Consider the following 18001-nt stretch of genomic DNA (forward strand, 5'->3'; position numbering starts at 1 on the left):
TAGACGCCCCCGCAGGGCGGGTGGTCCGGGAACCGACGACCCCCTACTCGCCTTGAGCTTGTGGTCTGGAGCCACTGGGCTTTCCTCAGAGGCTTCAAATGGAAAAGTACAAAAAAACAATGTAATGGAAACCTGCATATCCAGCCCCCAGATCTTTACAAGTTAACATTTGACTATGTTCAGATTGTGTCGAGAGAAGTAAAAGCGGACAAGCTGAAGGAAGAACTCACCGCCTATCGCTCCGAGAGTCCGCAGTGCTTCTAAAGATGGGGTGTCGGCTCCCAGGACCCCCTTTTAAATTAAAAATATTAAAGGTACTTTCCGAAATACTAGATGCGGTACGATATCATTTACATGCATTTTTAAGGACGGGCAAAATAGCCTCGAGTGCTGTCTTGGTGCCCTGCCCATTTGTGGCTCGCCTTTTGTCACTTGGCTTCTCCCCCCGCGGGTACTGATTTTTGTTATCTAGGTAGATACATGAAGTGGAGTGCACCCCACTGAAAGAATAAATCACAACGAATGCCTTTGTTCCTGTTGGTGAGCGTTTGCGGATGTTGGTGGAGAGCTGGCCGACTGACGCTGTCATCTCCTGCTGGTTCTAACCCTTCTGTGCGGCTGTTTCCAACTTACCTGAATCCCAACGACAGCAGAGCGCCTCTGTGCGGTGTGTGCGTGCTTTTTCACCCTCCCAGTGAGACTCCCAGGTCCCAGCGGTTACTAAGTGCTGCCAGAGACTCCTCCTAGTGGCCTCAGCATCTAGACTCCTGCATCAGTGCGTGGGAGTTTTTATGTCCCACGAACTCGTGTGTGCTTGCTTTTGTCCAGCTTTCTAATTTGTGCCAGGCAGATAGGGAGTAAAGTGACCTCTCATGGTTTTATTTGACCATTTTGGGAACATTTGAGTTGTAATTCTCTTTAAATGATTGTTAGCATTGCAGTTTTCTCATCTGTATACTGCCAGATGATATCCTTTGTCAATTTTTCCATCGAGTCAGTTACATTTTTTTGTTGATTTTTCAGATGTTGATAGAGTTTAGCTATTAATCTTTTGTTGGTTTTTGATATTTCAAGTATCTCCTCACAAACACGGTAACTTTGTCATAGATCCTTAATTGAACAGAAAACCTTAATTCTAACGTAGTCAAAATTATTAATTTAATTATGACTTGCGCTTATGGGATTTACTTCAAGTTCTCTTTTATTTACTTATTTACTTACAAACTTTAGAGTTTACCTTACGCCCTTAGCCATTTACTTCATTTGGATTCCACCCTTGTAGTTTTCAGGACACCATCTACAAACGATCTGTTCTTTCCCCATGGACATGCTCTGCCTTGTTTTCATGTGTTCAGTCCCTGTATCCACCCATGTCAGTCTCTGAGCTCTTGCATGTCTTCCAATGGCTCATTTTTTCCTTATTTTTTCCAGCAGTGTTGCACCTTACATGCTAGTACACATGTCTGTGCATATGTACAAGAATTTTTCCAGGGTGTATACCAAGAAGGAAAACTGTTGAGTGTTACGGATGCACACTTTCAGGTGGACTCCAGACTGTCAAGTGAGTATCCTTTTTTTCCTACATTCCTGCCACTGAGGGTTTGAAATGGTATCTCACTGTTTGAATTTGCATCTCCTTGCAAGTCATTTTGTAGTTTCCTCTTCTGCCGGGCGTTTGTTCAGTATTCTTCTGGGTTGTTTTTCCAAATGGTTGGTTGAGTTTAAGAGGTCTTTATGAGGGGCGCCTGGGTGGCTCAGTCGGTTAAGCATCTGCCTTCGGCTCAGGTCATGATCCCAGGGTCCTGGGATCGAGTCTGGCATTGGGCTCCCTGTTGAGCAGGGAGCCTGCTTCTCCCTCTCCCTCTGCTGCTCCTCCTGCTTGTGCTCTCTTGCTCTCTCTCTGTCATATAAAATCTTAAAAAGAGGTCTTTATGAATTTTGGATTCTAATTCTTAGTGATGTAACAAATAGTGTCTGCAGGTATATTGTTTGTACCTTAATTGTGATTAGAATGGATTTTGTTATATAGAAAATGTTAATTTTGGATTGTTCAAGTTGAATACTATATTCCTTAATCATTTTTGGTTTTGTATCTGACTTAAGGAATTCTGCCTTTCCCTGAGGTCATAAATAGTCTCATTTTATTCTAAAATTTTAAAAGATTTTCTTTTCTAGTCTATTTCTTTACTAGATCTGGAACTTTTTGTGAGGGGTAGAACTATAATTTTCTTTTAATTCTGTATGAAAGCCAATTACTCAGCCTGAGTTGTCAGCCTTTCTCCACCAACTTTTAGTAGTGCTGCTTCTGTATGATCTGCACTGGCACTGTCTGTAGGCTTTCTCTTTTATTGTACTGATTTCCTCATTTATTTCTGAATCAGGGCTCTCTTCTGTTGGGGAAATAAAATAGTTCTGCCAACAGAAGACCCGTCCGGGTCCTCATAACCACACTATCATCAGGGAAGGCCAGTGTGGTGTAGTCCAGGATTCAGCTAGTGGAATGTTTATTCCCCAGTTGTTCAGCTACTTAGCAGGAGCCCAGTATGTGTGTTTGGTGGGGAGAGGGAGGGCATGAAGGGAGAATCCTAATCCCCAGATCTTCCCATTCACTTGCCCTAGTATGTGGAATCTTATCATTAAGTGTTGATGTTTTTAGTTTTGTTTGTTTAAATCAGTATCTTCTTTAGAAATTAAAGTGTCACTAAGGCTTAACATATAACATGTTTATAGCCCCATAGGAGTGAGTTTATCTGAAAGCTTTTTAATGATAGATAAGCCAGGACCTTTTGAAACAACCGGAATGATGAAATATGGAAGGTTTGAGTGGCCGCTTTTGAAACTATAGACTAAAATAAAATTTAGAGGTTGTTTTTAATTTTAATTAATGACGCCATTATTTCTCCTCTTTAATTTCCAGATACATTTATGAGTTGATTATAGTATTTTTCAATTTTTACTGTGCTTAATTATCCTGATGATAATTGTCACCTGCCCCCATTCCAGACAATAATATACTTAATAAAAAATCAACTTTATTGAGGAATAATTTATACACAACAAAATGCACTTGTATTCATTGTATGATATAATGAATTTTGTATATCCAGGTAGTGACCCCCATAATCAAGATACAGAACATTTGGGGTGCCTGGTTGGCTCAGTCGTTAAGCGTCTGCCTTTGGCAGGTCCCAAAGATCCCGGGGTCCTGGGATCGAGCCCCGCATCGGGCTCCCTGCTCCGTGGGAAGCCTGCTTCTCCCTCTCCTGCTCGCCCTGCTTGTGTTCCCTCTCTCTCTGTGTCTCTCTCTGTCAAACAAATAAATAAAATCTTAAAAAAAAAAAAAGATACAGAACATTTCCATCAACCTAGATAGTTTCCCTGTGCCCCAGACCCAGCCCTGGGCCCTAGCCAACCACTGATCTGCTATCTGTTATTATACCTTAGTTTCCCCATTCCTTGGATTTCACATGAATGGGATTTATATTATGTATTCTTGTATCTGGTTTATTTTTCTCGAAATGTTTTTGGGATTCATCCATGTCCTTGCATGTGCCCCACTTTGTTCCCTTTTATTGCTGTCTTTCATTATAAGGATACATGACATTTTGTTTATCCATTCACCTGTAGATGGACTTTTGGGTTGTTTCTGATTTATGGCATTGTGAATAAATCTGAAAGAGACATTTGTATACAAGTCATGGTGCGGACATGTTTTCATTTCTCTTGGATGGAATTGCTGGGCTGTATAACTGTTTGTTTAATTTTATGAGAAACAACCAAACTCTTTTTCCAGCGTGGTTATAACATTGTCCACTTCCTTCCACAGTGTGTGAGAGGACTGGTTCCTCCAGACCCTTGGCTAACACCAGGTCAGGGTTTTTAATTTTAGGCATTTTATTAGGTGTGAAGTGGTATCTCATTGTGGTTTTGATTTGCATTTCCGTAATAACTAATAATGTGTAGCATCTTTTCATGAACTTGCCATTTGTACATCTTTTGTGACATGTCTGTTGAAAACTTACTTCTTTTTTTTGCTTGTTTGTCTTATTATTCAGTTGTAAAGTTCTTTATATTTTCTGGGTACAAGTCCTTTGTCAGGTATATGTATTATAAATATCTGTGGTTTCTTTTTTCATTGTCTTATCTGTTTTTTGAAGGACAGAGTTTTTACTTTTGGTGAGCTAATTTGTCATTTATCATTTATGGTTCATGGTTTTTGTGTATTTTTAATAAATCTTTGCCTGTCCTGAGGTATTGAAAATTTTCTGTGATTTTAGTTTTTATAGTCAAATCTGTGATCCATTTGGAGTTAATTTTTGTGAAAGGCTTGAAGTTCTTTTTTTTCCCCATGGAGGATATCTAGTTGTTGGAGAACCATTTGTTGAAAAGATTGTCCTTTCCCTTTTGACTGGCTAGCTTTGGCATGTTTCTCAAAATTAATTGACTGTAGATGTACTCTATTCTGTTCCATTGATCTTTCTGTCTATCCTTATATCAGTACCTACTGACATATAGTCTTGATTACTACAGCTTTTTAATGAAGTCTTAAAATTAGATAGTAATAAGTCCTTGGACTCTTTTTTCTATTTTGAAAGGTTGATTTGGCTCTCTTTAGCCCTTCACATTTCATGTAAATTTAGAATCAGATTGCCAGTTTTGACCCCCCCCCCAAAAAAAGGTTCCAGTTGTATTTTTTCATTGGGATTGTGTTAAAGCTATTATATCAATTAGGAGAGATTTGACATCTTGACAGTTTGTTTTTTTTTAATTTAAATTAAAGTTAACATATAGTATATTATTAGTTTCAGGGGTAGAGTTTAGTGATTCATCAGTTGCATATAACACCCAGTGATCATTACATCAAGTGCGCTCCTTAAACCCCATCCCCCCACCCAAACCTCAGTTATTCCCTCCAGCAACCCTTAGATGGTTCCCTATAGTTAAGAGTCTTCTATGGTTTGCCTCTCTCTCTGTTCTTATTTTATTTTTCCTTCCCTTTTTCTGTGCTCATCTGTTTTGTTTTTTAAATTCCACAGATGAATGAAATCATACGGTATTTGTCTTTCTCTGACTGACTTATTTCACTTAGCCTAATATACTCTAGTTCCATCCAGGTCATTGCAAATGGCAGGATTTCATTATTTTTGATAGCTGAGTAATATTCCAATTTGTATATATATATATATATACCACATCTTCTTTATCCATTCATCAGTCGATGGACATCTGGGCTATTTCCATATTTTGGCTATTGTGGATAGTGCTGCTATAAACATTGGGATGCATATGCCCCTTCAAATAACTATTTTTTTATCCTTTGGGTAAATATCTAGTAGTGCAATTCCTAGGTCATAGGATAGTTCTATTTTTAACTTTTTGAGGAACCTCCATACTGTTTTCCAGAGTGGCTGCACCAGTTTGCACTCCCACCAGCAGTCTAAGAGGGTTCCCCTTTCTCTGCATCCCCGCCAACATCTGTTGTTTCCTGACCTGTTAATTTTAGCCATTCTGACTGGTGTGAGGTGGTATCTCATTGTGGTTTTGATTTGTATTTCCCCGATGCCCAGTGATGTTGAGCACTTTTTCATGTGTCTGTTGGTCATTTGTATGCCTTTTTTTGGAGAAATGTCTGTTCATGTCTTCTGCCCATTTCTTCCCTGGATTTTTTATTTCTTGAGTGTTGAGTTTGAGAAGTTCTTTATAGATTTTGAATACTGGCCCTTTATCTGATATGTCGTTTGCAAGTATCTTCTCCCATTCCATAGGTTGCCTTTTAGTTTTGTTGACTGTTTCCTTTGCTGTGCAAATGCTTTTTATCCTGATGAAGTCCCAGTAGTTCATTTTTGCTTTTGTTTTCCTTGCCTCTGGAGACATGTCTAGCAAGAAGTTACTGTGGCCGAGGTCAGAGAGGTTGCTGCCTGTGTTCTCATCCAGGATTTTGATGGATTTCTGTCTCACATTTAGGTCTTCCATCCATTTTGAATTTTTGTGTGTGGTGCAAGAAAGTGGTTCAGTTTCATTCTTCTGCATGTGGCTATCCAATTTTCCCAGCACCATTTGTTGAAGAGATTGTCTTTTTTCCACTGGATATTCTTTCCTGCTTTGTCGAAGATGAGTTGACCATAGAGTTGAGGGTCCATTTCTGGGCTCTCTATTCTGTTCCATTGATCTGTGTGTCTGTTTTTGTGCCAGTACCATACTGTCTTGATGATGACAGCTTTGTAATAGAGCTTAAAGTCCAGAATTGTGATGCCTTTGGCTTTGGTTTTCTTTTTCAATGTTACTTCGGCTATTTGGGGTCTTTTCTGGTTCTGTATAAATTTTAAAATTGTTTGTTCCAGCTCTGTGAAAAATGTTGGTGTTATTTTGACAGGGATTGCACTGAATGTGTAGATTGCTCTAGGTAGCATAGACATTTTAACAATATTTGTTCTTCCAATCCGTGAGCATGGAACATTTTTCCATTTCTTTGTGTCTTCCTCAGTTTCTTTCATGAGTGTTCTATAGTTTTCTGAGTACAGATCCTTTGCCTCTTTGATTAGGTTTATTCCTAGGTATCTTGTGGTTTTTGATGCAGTTGTAAATGGGATCAGTTCCTTGAATTTCTCTTTATGCTCCGTCATTGTTGGTGTATAGAAGTGCAACAGACTTTTGTGCGTTGATTTTTATATCCTGCAACTTTGCTGAATTCCTGTATCAGTTCTAGCAATTTTTTTTGGTGGAGTTTTTCGGGTTTTCTACATAGAGTATCATGTCATCTGCGTAGAGTGAAAGTTTGAGTTCTTCTTTGCTGATTTGGATGCCTTTTATTTCTTTTTGTTGTCTGATTGCTGAGACTATGACTTTCAGTAGTATCTTGAACAACAGTGGTAAGAGTGGACATCCCTGTTGTGCTCCTGACCTTAGGGGAAAAGCTCTCAGTTTTTCCCCATTGAGGATGATATTAGCTGTGGGTCTTTTGTATGTCCTTAATGATGTTGAGTTATGTTCCCTCTATCCCTACTTTGTTGAAGGTTTTTATCAAGAAACGGTGCTGAATTTTGTCAAATGCTTTTTCTGCATTTATTGAGAGGATTATATAGCTCTTACCCTTTTCTTTTATTAATGTGGAGTATCATTTTGATTGATTTGCGGATATTGAACCACACTTGCAGCCCAGGAATAAATCTGCCTTGGTCATGGTGAATAATCCTTTTCATGTGCTGTTGGATCCGATTAGTTAGTATCTTGTTGAGAATTTTTGCATTCATGTTCATCAGGGATATTGGTCTGTAATTCTCCTTTTTAGTGGGGTCCTTGTCTGGTATCAAGGTAATGCTGGCCTCATAGAATGAATTTGGAAGTTTTCCTTCCATTTCTATTTTTTGGAACAGTTTCAAAAGAATAGGTATTAATTATTTTTTAAGTGTTTGGTAGAATTCCCCTGGGAAGCCATCCGGCCCCGGACTCTTGTTGTTTGTTGGGAGATTTTTGATTACTGATTCAATTTCTTTGGTGGTTATGGGTCTGTTCAGATTTTCTATTTCTTCCTGTTTCAGTTTTGGTAGATTATATGTTTCCAGGAATGCATCCATTTCTTCCAGATTGCCTAATTTGTTGGCATATAATTGCTCATAATATTCTCTCATAATTGTATTTCTTCAGTGTTGGCTGTGATCGCTCCTCTTTCATTCATGATTTTATTTGGGTCCTTTCTCTTTTCTTTCTTTCTTTTTTTTTTAAAGATATTTATTTATTTGAGAGAGAGAATGAGACAGAGAGAGACAGCATGAGAGGGGGGAGGGTCAGAGGGAGAAGCAGACTCCCCGCCGAGCAGGGAGCCCGATGCGGGACTCGATCCCGGGACTCCAGGATCATGACCTGAGCCGAAGGCAGTCGCCCAACCAACTGAGCCACCCAGGAGCCCCTTTCTCTTTTCTTTTTGATAAGTCTGGCTAGGGATTTATCAGTCTTGTTAATTCTTTCAAAGAACCAGCTCCTGGTTTTGGTGATCAGTTCTACTGGTTTTTTTTTAATTTCTGTATCATTGATTTCTGCTCTAATCTTTATTACTGCCCTTGTGCTGGATTTAGGCTTTATTTGCTGTTCTTCCTCCAGGTCCTTTAAGTGTAAGTTAGGTTGTATATTTGAGACTTTTCTTGCTTTTTGAGGAAGGCCTGTATTGCTGTATACTTCCCTCTTAGAACTGCCCTTGCTGTGTCCCAAAGGTTTTGAACTGTCGTGTTTTCATTTTTATTTGCTTCCATATGTTTTTTTAATTCTTTAATTTCCTGGTTGACCCATTCATTCTTTGGTAGAATGTTTTTTAACGTCTGTGTATTTGTGGTCCTTCCACATTTTTTCTTGTGTTCGATACCAAGTTTGATAGCATTGTGGTCTAAAATATGCATGGTATGATCTCAGTCTTTGTACTGGTTGTGTCCTGATTTGTGACCCAGTATGTGATCTTTTCTGGAGAATGTTCCATGTGCGCTCGAAAAGAATTTGTATTCTGCTGCTTTAGGATGAAATGCTCTGGATATTATCTGTGAAGTCCATCTGGTCCAGTGTGTCATTCAAAACCCTTGTTTTCTTGTTGATCTTCTGCTTAGATGAACTGTCCATTGCTGTGAGTGGTGTGTTAAAGTCCCCGACTATTTTTTTTAAAGGTTTTATTTGAGAGAGAGCGAGCGAGTGTGAGCAGAGGAGGGGTAGAGGGACAGAGAGAGAGAAAATCTCAAGCAGACTCCTCAGTGAGCATGAAACTGGATGCCGGGATTTATCTTACAACCCTGAAATCATGACCTGAGCCGAAATCTAAAGTTGGATGCTCACCAGACAGCCACCCAGATGCCCTTGAAGTCCCCTACTATTTTTGTATTATTATCAATGAGTTTCCTTAGGTTAGTTATTAATTGATTTATATATTTGGCTCCTCCCAAGTTAGGGGCATAAATATTTACAATTGTTAGATCTTCTTGTTGGGTAGACCCTTTAATGAGGATATTGTGCCCTTCCTCATTTCTTATTGCAGTTTTTGTTTTAAAATCTGGTTTGTCTGATATAAGTATGGCTACTCCAGCTTTCTTTTGATATCCATTAACATGATAAATGGTTCTCCATCCCCTTACTTTCAGTCTGGGGGTGTCTTTGGGTCTAAAATGAGTCTCTTGTAAGCAGCATATTGATGGGTCTTGTTTTTTTTATCCATTCTGATACCCTGTGTCTTTTGATTGGAGCATTTAGTCCATTTGCATTCAGAATAATTATTGAAAGATACGAATTTAGTGCCACTGTATTACCTATAAAGTCGCTGTTCCTATAGATTGTCTCTGTTTCATTCTAGTCTTTGTTACTTTTGGGCTCTTTCTCCGCTCAAAGGGTCCCCTATAATATTTCTTGCAGGGCTGGTTTAGTGTTCATGAACTCCTTTAGTTTTTGTTTGTCTTGGAAACTCTATCTCTCCCTCTGTTCTGAATGACAGCTTGCTGGATAGAGTATTCTTGGCTGCATATTTTTCCCATTTGGCACCTTGACTATATCATGCCAGTCCTTTCTAGCCGGCCTAGTCTCTGTGGACAGGTCTGCTGCCAGTCCAGTGTGTCTGCCCTTGTAGGTTATGGACCTCTCGTCCCAAGCTGCTTTCAGAATTCTCTCTTTACCTTAGTATTTTGCAATCTTCACTATGGTATGTCATGCTGTTCACCTGTTTTTGTTGATTCTGAAGGGAGTTCTCTGTGCCTCTTGGACTTGAATGCCTGTTTCCTTCTCTAGATTAGGGAAGTTCTCAGCTATAATTTGTTCAAATAAACCTTCTACCCTCTTTTCCCCTACTCTTCTTCTTCTGGGACTTCTATGATATGGATATTATTTCACTTTATGGAATTGCTGAGTTCCTAAAAGTCTCCCTTCATGATCTAATAGTTTTCTTTCCCTCTTCTTTTCAGCTTTCTTATTTTCCATAATTTTATCTTCTATATCACTGATTCACTCCTCTGCTTTGTCCATCCTCATCTTTATGGCCTCCACTTGGGACTGCATCTCGGTTATGACATTTTAATTTCAGCCTGACTAGATTCTAGTTCTTTTATCTCCATAGTAAGGGATTCTCTAGTGTCTTCTATGCCTTTTTCAAGCCCAGCTAGTACCCTTGTAAATTATTCTAGTTCAGACATCTTACTTATATCAATATTGATTAAATCGCTGGCAGTGAGTACTACCTCCTGTTCTTTCTTTTAGGGTGAATTTCTCCGTCTTGTCATTTTGTCCAGAAAAGAGGAAAGAAAAAGATAAAACAAAAAACCCAACAATAACAACAACAATACAAAAAAAACAAAAAACCTAGATCCTGGGTGTGTTTTGGTATGCTTGTTAAAAGAAACGAGATCCCAAAATAAAGAAAGAAAGAAAAAAAATATATGTATATAAATAAAATAAAATACAGTGAAAGGAAACAAAAATATATATATATAAAGACAATAATTTAAGAAAAGAATTGAGAAAAATAGGAAAATAAATGAAAAAAATTAAAAAAATTTTTTTTTTGAGAGAGAGCGAGCCAGGAAGAGTGAGGGAGTTAATCTCAAACAGGCTCCATGCCCAGTGCAGAGCCTGATGCGGGGCATGATCTCATGATCCTGAGATCATGACCTGAGCCGAAGTTAAGAGTTAGGGGCTCAACCGACAGAGCCACCCAGGTGTCCTGACAGTTGTAAGCTTTCCCATCCATGAATACAGTATGCCTCTCCCATTTATTTAGGTCTTACTAAATTGACTTCAGAGGACCATAAGGGAACTTTTTGGAATGATGGGAATAGTCTCTGTCTTGGTTAGGGTGGGAGTAACATGGGAACATACAATTGTCAAACCTCACCAAGTTGTACATTGAGATTCTGTGTAGTTGACTGTATATAAGGGACTGCAGTGAAGTTTGTCTAAAAAGTAGTAACAAAAATTACCTCAGTTATTACATTTCTTCCACTGACATGATTCTTAATCAGAATCATTTGACTTACACATTATTTTAACAGTTGGTTTGATGCTGAAGGTGATGCATTGGTTTGTTCCTGTCTTAATTACATAACACCAACCCAGTCCAGGGATAGATGCTAGCCCCGGTGACATGGCAGGAAGGGGAAATGGGCCAGGCCTAGTGATAGTCAGGAAAGCGTCTGTGCCAGAGACGATTACATGTTTACTACAGTCTCCTTCCTCTTTTCCCTGGACTCGAGGCCAGACTCCTGGTAAGGTCTACCGGTCAGTGTGCATAGCCAAGAGACTGAGTTCTGGTTTGTAGAAGGTGAGCAAAAGTAATGTTTGCCCTTCCAGACTTGACCCATAACCACCGATCACTTCACAGTACTCCATGCCCTTTTTCTCTTCAGACTCCTGATTAGAGACCAACTGCAGGGCATTGTTGGGAGCCATAACCTGAAGATGGATGAGCCACAGGATGGAAGGATCCGTGTCTCCCAGACACCACTGGAGAGCAGTCACCCCCACTGGATTTGGAGAGAAGTCTCTAATATCCTCCTTTCAGTCCCAGCTGTAGTCTGCTTCTTTGATTCTCTCAGCACTCAGCGTTCTCTGGGGGAAATTCTAGATTCTCATATCTTATTCCTTCTTAATAGGGAAAAGGCCTTTACGTACATATATGTGAGGCAGAGCAGATCAGGACAACAGAGCAGGCTGAAAACAGTGAGACTCCATAGGAAAAGGAAGGCCTTGCAGAAGACTAGAGCAGTGGTAGAGAGTCAGGCAGCTGAGGGAGATGGGCACCGGAGTCAGGGTGGGTCCTCAGGGCATGCCAGCACCCACCAGAGCCTGGCAGAGCTATTTAAAGAAATTGAGAAAAAGCTCTACCTCCCACAGGCACAGAGGATCAGGCTGAGGATGATGGGTAAATCAGGGGTTAATATCTCCATTGTATCGATGAAGAAATTAAGTTTTATAGAGATTAAAATATTTGTCTTTGAATCTAGTACAGTACTTAGTTCATAGTAGATGCACAGTAAATATTTGTTGAATGAATGATTTACTAGTCTAACACTTTTAATGCTGAAGCCTTCTACAGGGATTGAGAACTTGTCTGTTTGGTGGTGTATAGAGGGGTATGGCGTTGGTACCCAGGATGGACACACTGTGTTTGGATACACTATTTGAAAAAAAAATTTTTTTTAAAGATGTTATTTATTTATTTGACAGAGAGATACACAGCGAGAGAGGGAACACAAGCAGGGGGAATGGGAGAGGGAGCAGCAGGCTTCCCACAGAGCAGGGAGCCCGATGTGGGGTTTGATCTCAGGACCCTGGGATCACGACCTGAGCCGAAGGCAGATGCTTAACAACTGAGCCACCCAGGCGCCTCAGTATTTGAAAAATTTGAATGTTAGTGTGCTCCCTGCTTTGCCCTAGGCCCTATCATGCCTGGTTGCCTTATAACTCACCCAGTTTCCATGTTGATATCACCCATCTGTCTCCTGTGGGCTGGGCTGTGTGGAATTGCCTCTTCCACTTTCCCGTTCATAAGTCACCTTCTAGAAGGAGCTCATTCCTGACTTGTTGTTTTGCCTTCTCCCATCTCTTTCCTGCCATTGCCTTCCCATCCTTTCTCTCCCCTTCTCTGTCCACATATGTCCTCTGGATTTTCTCATGCTTTTTAATGTTGTAAGCGGAAATTCTTAGGCCACGATGCCTAATATGATGAGCTAGGAAACCTAAGCATCAAATGGAGTCGAATCAGGTGTACCATCTACAAGTTTGTGTTACACGGATTTAAATATTTAAATAAACATTTATTTAAATAAATAAATATTGTACTGTGTGGTTGGTAGGCAAATGAGCAGTGTTTATAAATTATATTTAATGCAACCTCTATCAACTTGTCCTATTTTATAGTTACTCTGCTTTTATTCGCTGCAGTTAACTACCTGGGCATCGAGTCGTTTTATCGTATTGTTTTCTTGTCTGCTGAATGAGGAGTTAGAAGGCGTCGTGTCTGTTCTGAACAGAAGATTTACAGCAGCTGTACTCTCAGTTTCAAAGTGGAAAAACCCCTTTATTGATATTATAAAAATATAGTAGAAATGGAAAGAAGAAAAGGGAAATCTGCACATAGATGAGAGCAATAGTAAGCAGTAAAGGAGAATAAGGCAAAGCTGCAACAGATCGGGTGCTTACAGCATCCAGCCTCATCAGCTGGGGAAGCCCCGTGGAGACGGCCAGGCTGGAGTCCCGGCTGGGAGCCCTGGGCAGAGCGTGCTCCCCTCGGCTGAGACGGACTGACCGTCCCCATAGAAGGGCCGTATTCGGAGGGCGAATAACGGTCTGCAGTCAGACATTTGTTCGCCTACGTGCAGTTTGGAGCAAGCTGCATTTCCATGTTTTCGTGTTTCTGTATTTTCAAGGAGCCCGGGCTCTGCGTCTGCCTCCCCTCGGGGATTCCATCCTGGGGGGCCAGCCCCGCTTGGAGCAGGAGGGGACGTGAGACAAGATGTGTAGCTCTTGGTGTTCGGAACAGAAGGGCCCGTTCTGACCTGGAGGCCAGCTCATGTTCACTAACCAGGCTCCCGAGGTTATTCACACAGCGCGAGTCTCACACACAAGTCCTGAGCCCACTGTGCAGGTCGGGGTGGTCGGTTCTGCGGGACGAATCACAGGAACCGCCATCCATACAGTGCAGTGTGTGAGGAGCTTTCGGGGACGTATCCAGGGCTCCGTGTACGAGTACTATCTGGACAGGTATGACCTAGAGCAAGGGGAGTGGGGGGAGGATGGTGTAGGGCCGGGTGCAGGTTGCCTGGTGCTCACCAGGCAGAGTTCTCCAGGAAACATCTGTGGAAGCAGCTTCAGAACCTCCGTCCCCGGAGGCCACCGGAACCGCTTTCCCTGGAAGTCCTCAGAGCACATCGTCCGGTAGAGCTGGACATCCTCCTCCTGTTCCTTTCTGGTCACTGTCCAAACTGTCGCCTTCTGACCGCCCTCCCCACAGTCGGCTTGGTTCCTCCTCCTGTGGGACCCCGGGTGCTGAGGATCGTGCCCTTTACCAGACACACACCCACAGCGCCTGTGGGGACCGGGGTGCGGGAGGGAAACTCCCTCTGCCTGACTGTGCCCCAGCCTCCACGCATTTGGAACTCCGCCAGAGTCTTGCTTCTTGAGGAGGTGGCTCCTGGCACTGTGGCGGGGTCTGCGGTCAGTCCTCCCCCTGTTGCTCACATTGGCTGTGGCAGACTCCCCCTGCTCCTGTCTCTGTTTGGCCACTGGATCAGATGTTACTTTGACCACAGGACCTTTGCCCTACTTATGGAGAGAACCAAAACCAGTGGTAGGAGCTCCACCAACGTGGAATCCGATATATTTACCCTTCTGTCCTGCTGGAATGTGGGAGACAGGGTGGTGAGACTTGTGTCTGAACCGCTGGGAGCGTTTTGTTTGTTTTAGAAGCTGGAAGACAGAATCACCAGCTTACTGAGCTTTCTGAGTTCCGCTGAAATGTGAGCTGTCAGCCTAGCTATTGCCTTTGTGAGTTGTGTAATCCAAGCAGTATCTCACAAACCTTCAACTCCGTTGAAACCTAAATGTGTCATATTTGATAATGAGCAAAAATTACATTTATGACATAGGAGGACCTTATATTTTCTTTGGATAACAGTAAAGTACAAGGGAAAAATGCATTTGCTTGGGAATTTTTAATATTTAGCCTAGCACATCTAGCCAGCAGAGAAATCTGATTAAATGTTAGTTCTATTAAAGTAAGAAGAGGCCGTTTGGAAAAAAAGAGGGGGTTTGCTTTGCTCTTTTGTTTTTTTTATACTTGTATAAAATAATACTTGTATATAATAAAAAAGTTTGAGGAGAGCATTTTATTTCTAATAACCACTTTAAAATTATATGGTAGTCTAAGTCATATGTAGCTAATGCCTTCATAAATTAGGAAATTCTGATACAATCAACACAGTAATATGATGAAAACTTCATGAATGTCCATAACCATACATATTTTAAGGAACCAATTCTAAAGGAGCTAGGATCAGGAATATTGTAAAATAATTAGGGCACCCAAAATATTCTGTATTTCCTCCTGACAAAGCAGATGAGTGACTCTAAGTTTAATCAGACCAACAAGTTTGAGGAATTGTGCAACAGAATCAGTGATTATTATGAACACACAGTAATCTAACAGAAATGTTTGGTTAAGTGAAATAAAAGTGAAGACGTACTATGGCAAATGATGGAAAATATACTCAGATTGACAAAAAATTTATAAAAATTAGAATGTAATGTAGAAAAGTAAATATAGTTCTTCATTTTGTCCTGAATTTGTTTTTTGTTTTTTTTTTAAGTGGGTATCCTTTTTTTCTAAACACTTAGGAACAGGGAACATGAGGATGGTCAGAAGCCGCCCACTCAGCGTGCTCTGGTTTCTGGCCAGCCTGCCGGCAGCTCGAGGCTTCCCTCTGGTGGGCAAGTTTGGGAACGCACTGAAAATTCATCATCCCGTGTTTTCTTCCCTCCTTGTTCCAGGTGAGTACTTCCCTTTGGGTTTCTGTACTTTGCCCTCTTGAAGCCCAGCACCTTAACGTTTTTGTATCACCCCTGTTTCACCTCCAGTCTAGAAGAATCAGCCTACTGTCCCTAAGAAGGGTCCCTGAAGCTGCCCAAAGTCTTACTTTTGAAAACATGCCTGGTGTGCATCCTAGCGTGGGTTGTAGGTGTTGTGGGGGCTGTTGGGGAGGCCTCTGGAATATCGGTGGAGGTGTTGGATGAGAGGCGAAGTGGGCTGGAGGAAGGGGAGTGACGATGTCGGGAGAAACTGCTGGAAGCTCAGAGGATGGAGATGGAGCAGCGTGTACGGAAAATGCACAAACAGGTTTTAATCGATCCCTACCGCATAACGATGAGCTCCTGCAGGCAGTGACAGTCTCTTTCCCTAGGAGAGGTTCCCTCTTCTTACATTATGGGTTTAGCAGCAATTCTGCAGGAAATACTAGACTCCACAGCCTGGAGGAGTGATCTGCCCTTGCAGCTGCAGGCAGGCTCTGTGCTCTGTGGTGTGGCCCCCAAGGCAAGGCCATGAAGAGCTTAGATTACTGGTAAGCAGGAATATGAAAACATCGTGAAATTTCAGGAGGAACACGGGTGGCTCCTTTTTGAGGCATATATTGGCCAGTGGCCTGGTTCTTAGACTGTCGGGAGGGGAGGAGCGAGCCCTGAGATCCCAGTGAGACCAACACTCCTCCCCCGTTCCAAAGCAAGGAGCATTCTCTCTAATGAGGCAGTGGGGTTTCCAGCTGCAGGACTCTTGACCCCTCAGTTTCTTCCTTCAGTTGAAAAATTCAAGACCGTTATATTTTATGATGTTGTCAAGGCGCAGATTGGAATCCTACTCAAGGATGCTGGTAGTTCAAGGTGGTGGTCATGGAGTCTTCATTCTTGGTTCCTTGCATAATCACTTATAAGAAGTAGTAAAAGTTCAGTGTAAGTATGGAAAAAATGGCCATAAAATGAGGAACAAAATTTTATTGATGGTTGAAAAGTGAGTTAGTTGTGATTTGGACTAACTGCTTCCCGTGTTCTCTTTTGTCTTGAGCTCTTAATTCTCTAGATGGTGGGGTATTTCCTTTTCCCAGGGAGCTTTGGGGCTCCCTGATGCTCACGTGTAAATATCCCCTATTATCTTCCAAAGTTGCAACTTGTAGTGAAATTTCCAGGCCTGTGGGGAAGATATTTCTACATCGTCCCCTTCTCCCATGCCCCTGCCAAACTGTTTTTTTGAACCTTTGTTCATATTTTTGAATGGAGTTAAAATCAACATGTGTAGAGAAAGCCCAGCCCGTGGGCTTCATAGAAGCTGGTAAATGACATCAAAGCCAGTGTGGATTTGAAGTTAGACTAACCAAGTGACAAACCTTACAGAACTGCAAATCATGGTAAGCGGTAAGGAAGTTTTCTTATGAACCAAACAGAAGCCACATGATGTTTCAGTGACATTAGTACTCGGTAGAGACTCCCACTTTGGGAGTCTGATCCCAGACTGTTTTTACCCAGTAAAGTTCAGTGTAGAGCTCTGAACATGAAGGGAATGAGCAAACAAGCAAGCCTGCCTGATCGTTCTTGCCCCCACTTGGGTGAGAGGAAGCCCAGAGGAAGGCATTTATTGAGAACATTCTCTGAAAATAATGGTGTGTCAATAAATGTTTGATAGCTCTCAGGAAAACAAACAAGAACCACACACACACACACACACACACACACACACACACAAAACCCCTTTAATTTGTAATGCATGCCCATTTCTGTGGTGAAACTATTTCCACCACAGTGGATCTCAAACTAGCAGTGACTGAATGTGGAGTTAGTTACAAAGCAACGCACAGTAGCCCACGACGTAATATTGCCACCACACAAGAGGAGTGAACAACCCCATGAGTGAGGATAATGGTGAAGTGATGAGGAGATGTGGGGTATCAGCTTTTTTTTTTTAAGATTTTATTAGAGCGCAAGTGAGCACAAGTGGGAAGGAAGGGCAGAGGGAGGGGGAGAGGCAGACTCCTCGCTGAGCAGCGAGCCTGATGCAGGGCTTGATCCCGGGACCCTGGGATCATGACCTGAGTCGAAGGCAGTCGCTTAACTGAGCCACCCAGGTGCCCTTAACTTGGCTTTTTATATAAGCTATTTAATTGTAAATTTATATAATTTAACTTTTAATAATCGTTGAGTTTAAACACGCAGCTCACAAAATGCCTGAAGGCTTAGCAGGTGGCCCTGGCGAGCGGCGTCAGCCACCCCGGCGCACCGCTGTGTGTAACCCCCACTCGGCTGGCGGCCCTCTTTGTCTTTCGTGTTCCGTGTAAACTCCTGTGAGGTAGGGGATGCTATGAAACTCCAGTTTGTAGCCAAGAATTCCAGACCCGTGAGACATGAAGCCGACTGTCAAAGATCAGTGGCCAGGAAGTGCTAGAGCAGGTGTCTGAGCTTTATTCTCCGCCCCCCCCCCCCTTGAGTCCTGGGCAGTTTCTGT

General features: G+C 41.8%; 1 protein-coding gene and 1 long non-coding RNA gene across 2 annotated transcripts in view; both read left to right on the forward strand.

The window, feature by feature from the left end:
• The window catches only part of LOC110586950 (potassium/sodium hyperpolarization-activated cyclic nucleotide-gated channel 2-like), a 21381-nt gene extending 5744 nt beyond the window's left edge, over window positions 1–15637 (forward strand). The window contains exons 3-4 of the mRNA XM_021697240.1: window positions 184–314; window positions 15352–15637. Coding sequence (XP_021552915.1) covers window positions 184–314; window positions 15352–15366 — 146 coding nt within the window. The 3' untranslated portion in view covers window positions 15367–15637. The remainder of the gene's footprint in view (window positions 1–183; window positions 315–15351) is intronic.
• LOC110586617 lies at window positions 577–12172 on the forward strand. The gene is made up of 3 exons (XR_002480711.1): window positions 577–667; window positions 1435–1561; window positions 11364–12172. It is a non-coding gene; the product is annotated as an uncharacterized LOC110586617 (long non-coding RNA).
• Window positions 15638–18001: the final 2364 nt, after the last annotated feature.

This window comes from Neomonachus schauinslandi, chromosome 8, assembly GCF_002201575.2.
Source record: "Neomonachus schauinslandi chromosome 8, ASM220157v2, whole genome shotgun sequence".
NCBI lineage: Eukaryota > Metazoa > Chordata > Mammalia > Carnivora > Phocidae > Neomonachus > Neomonachus schauinslandi.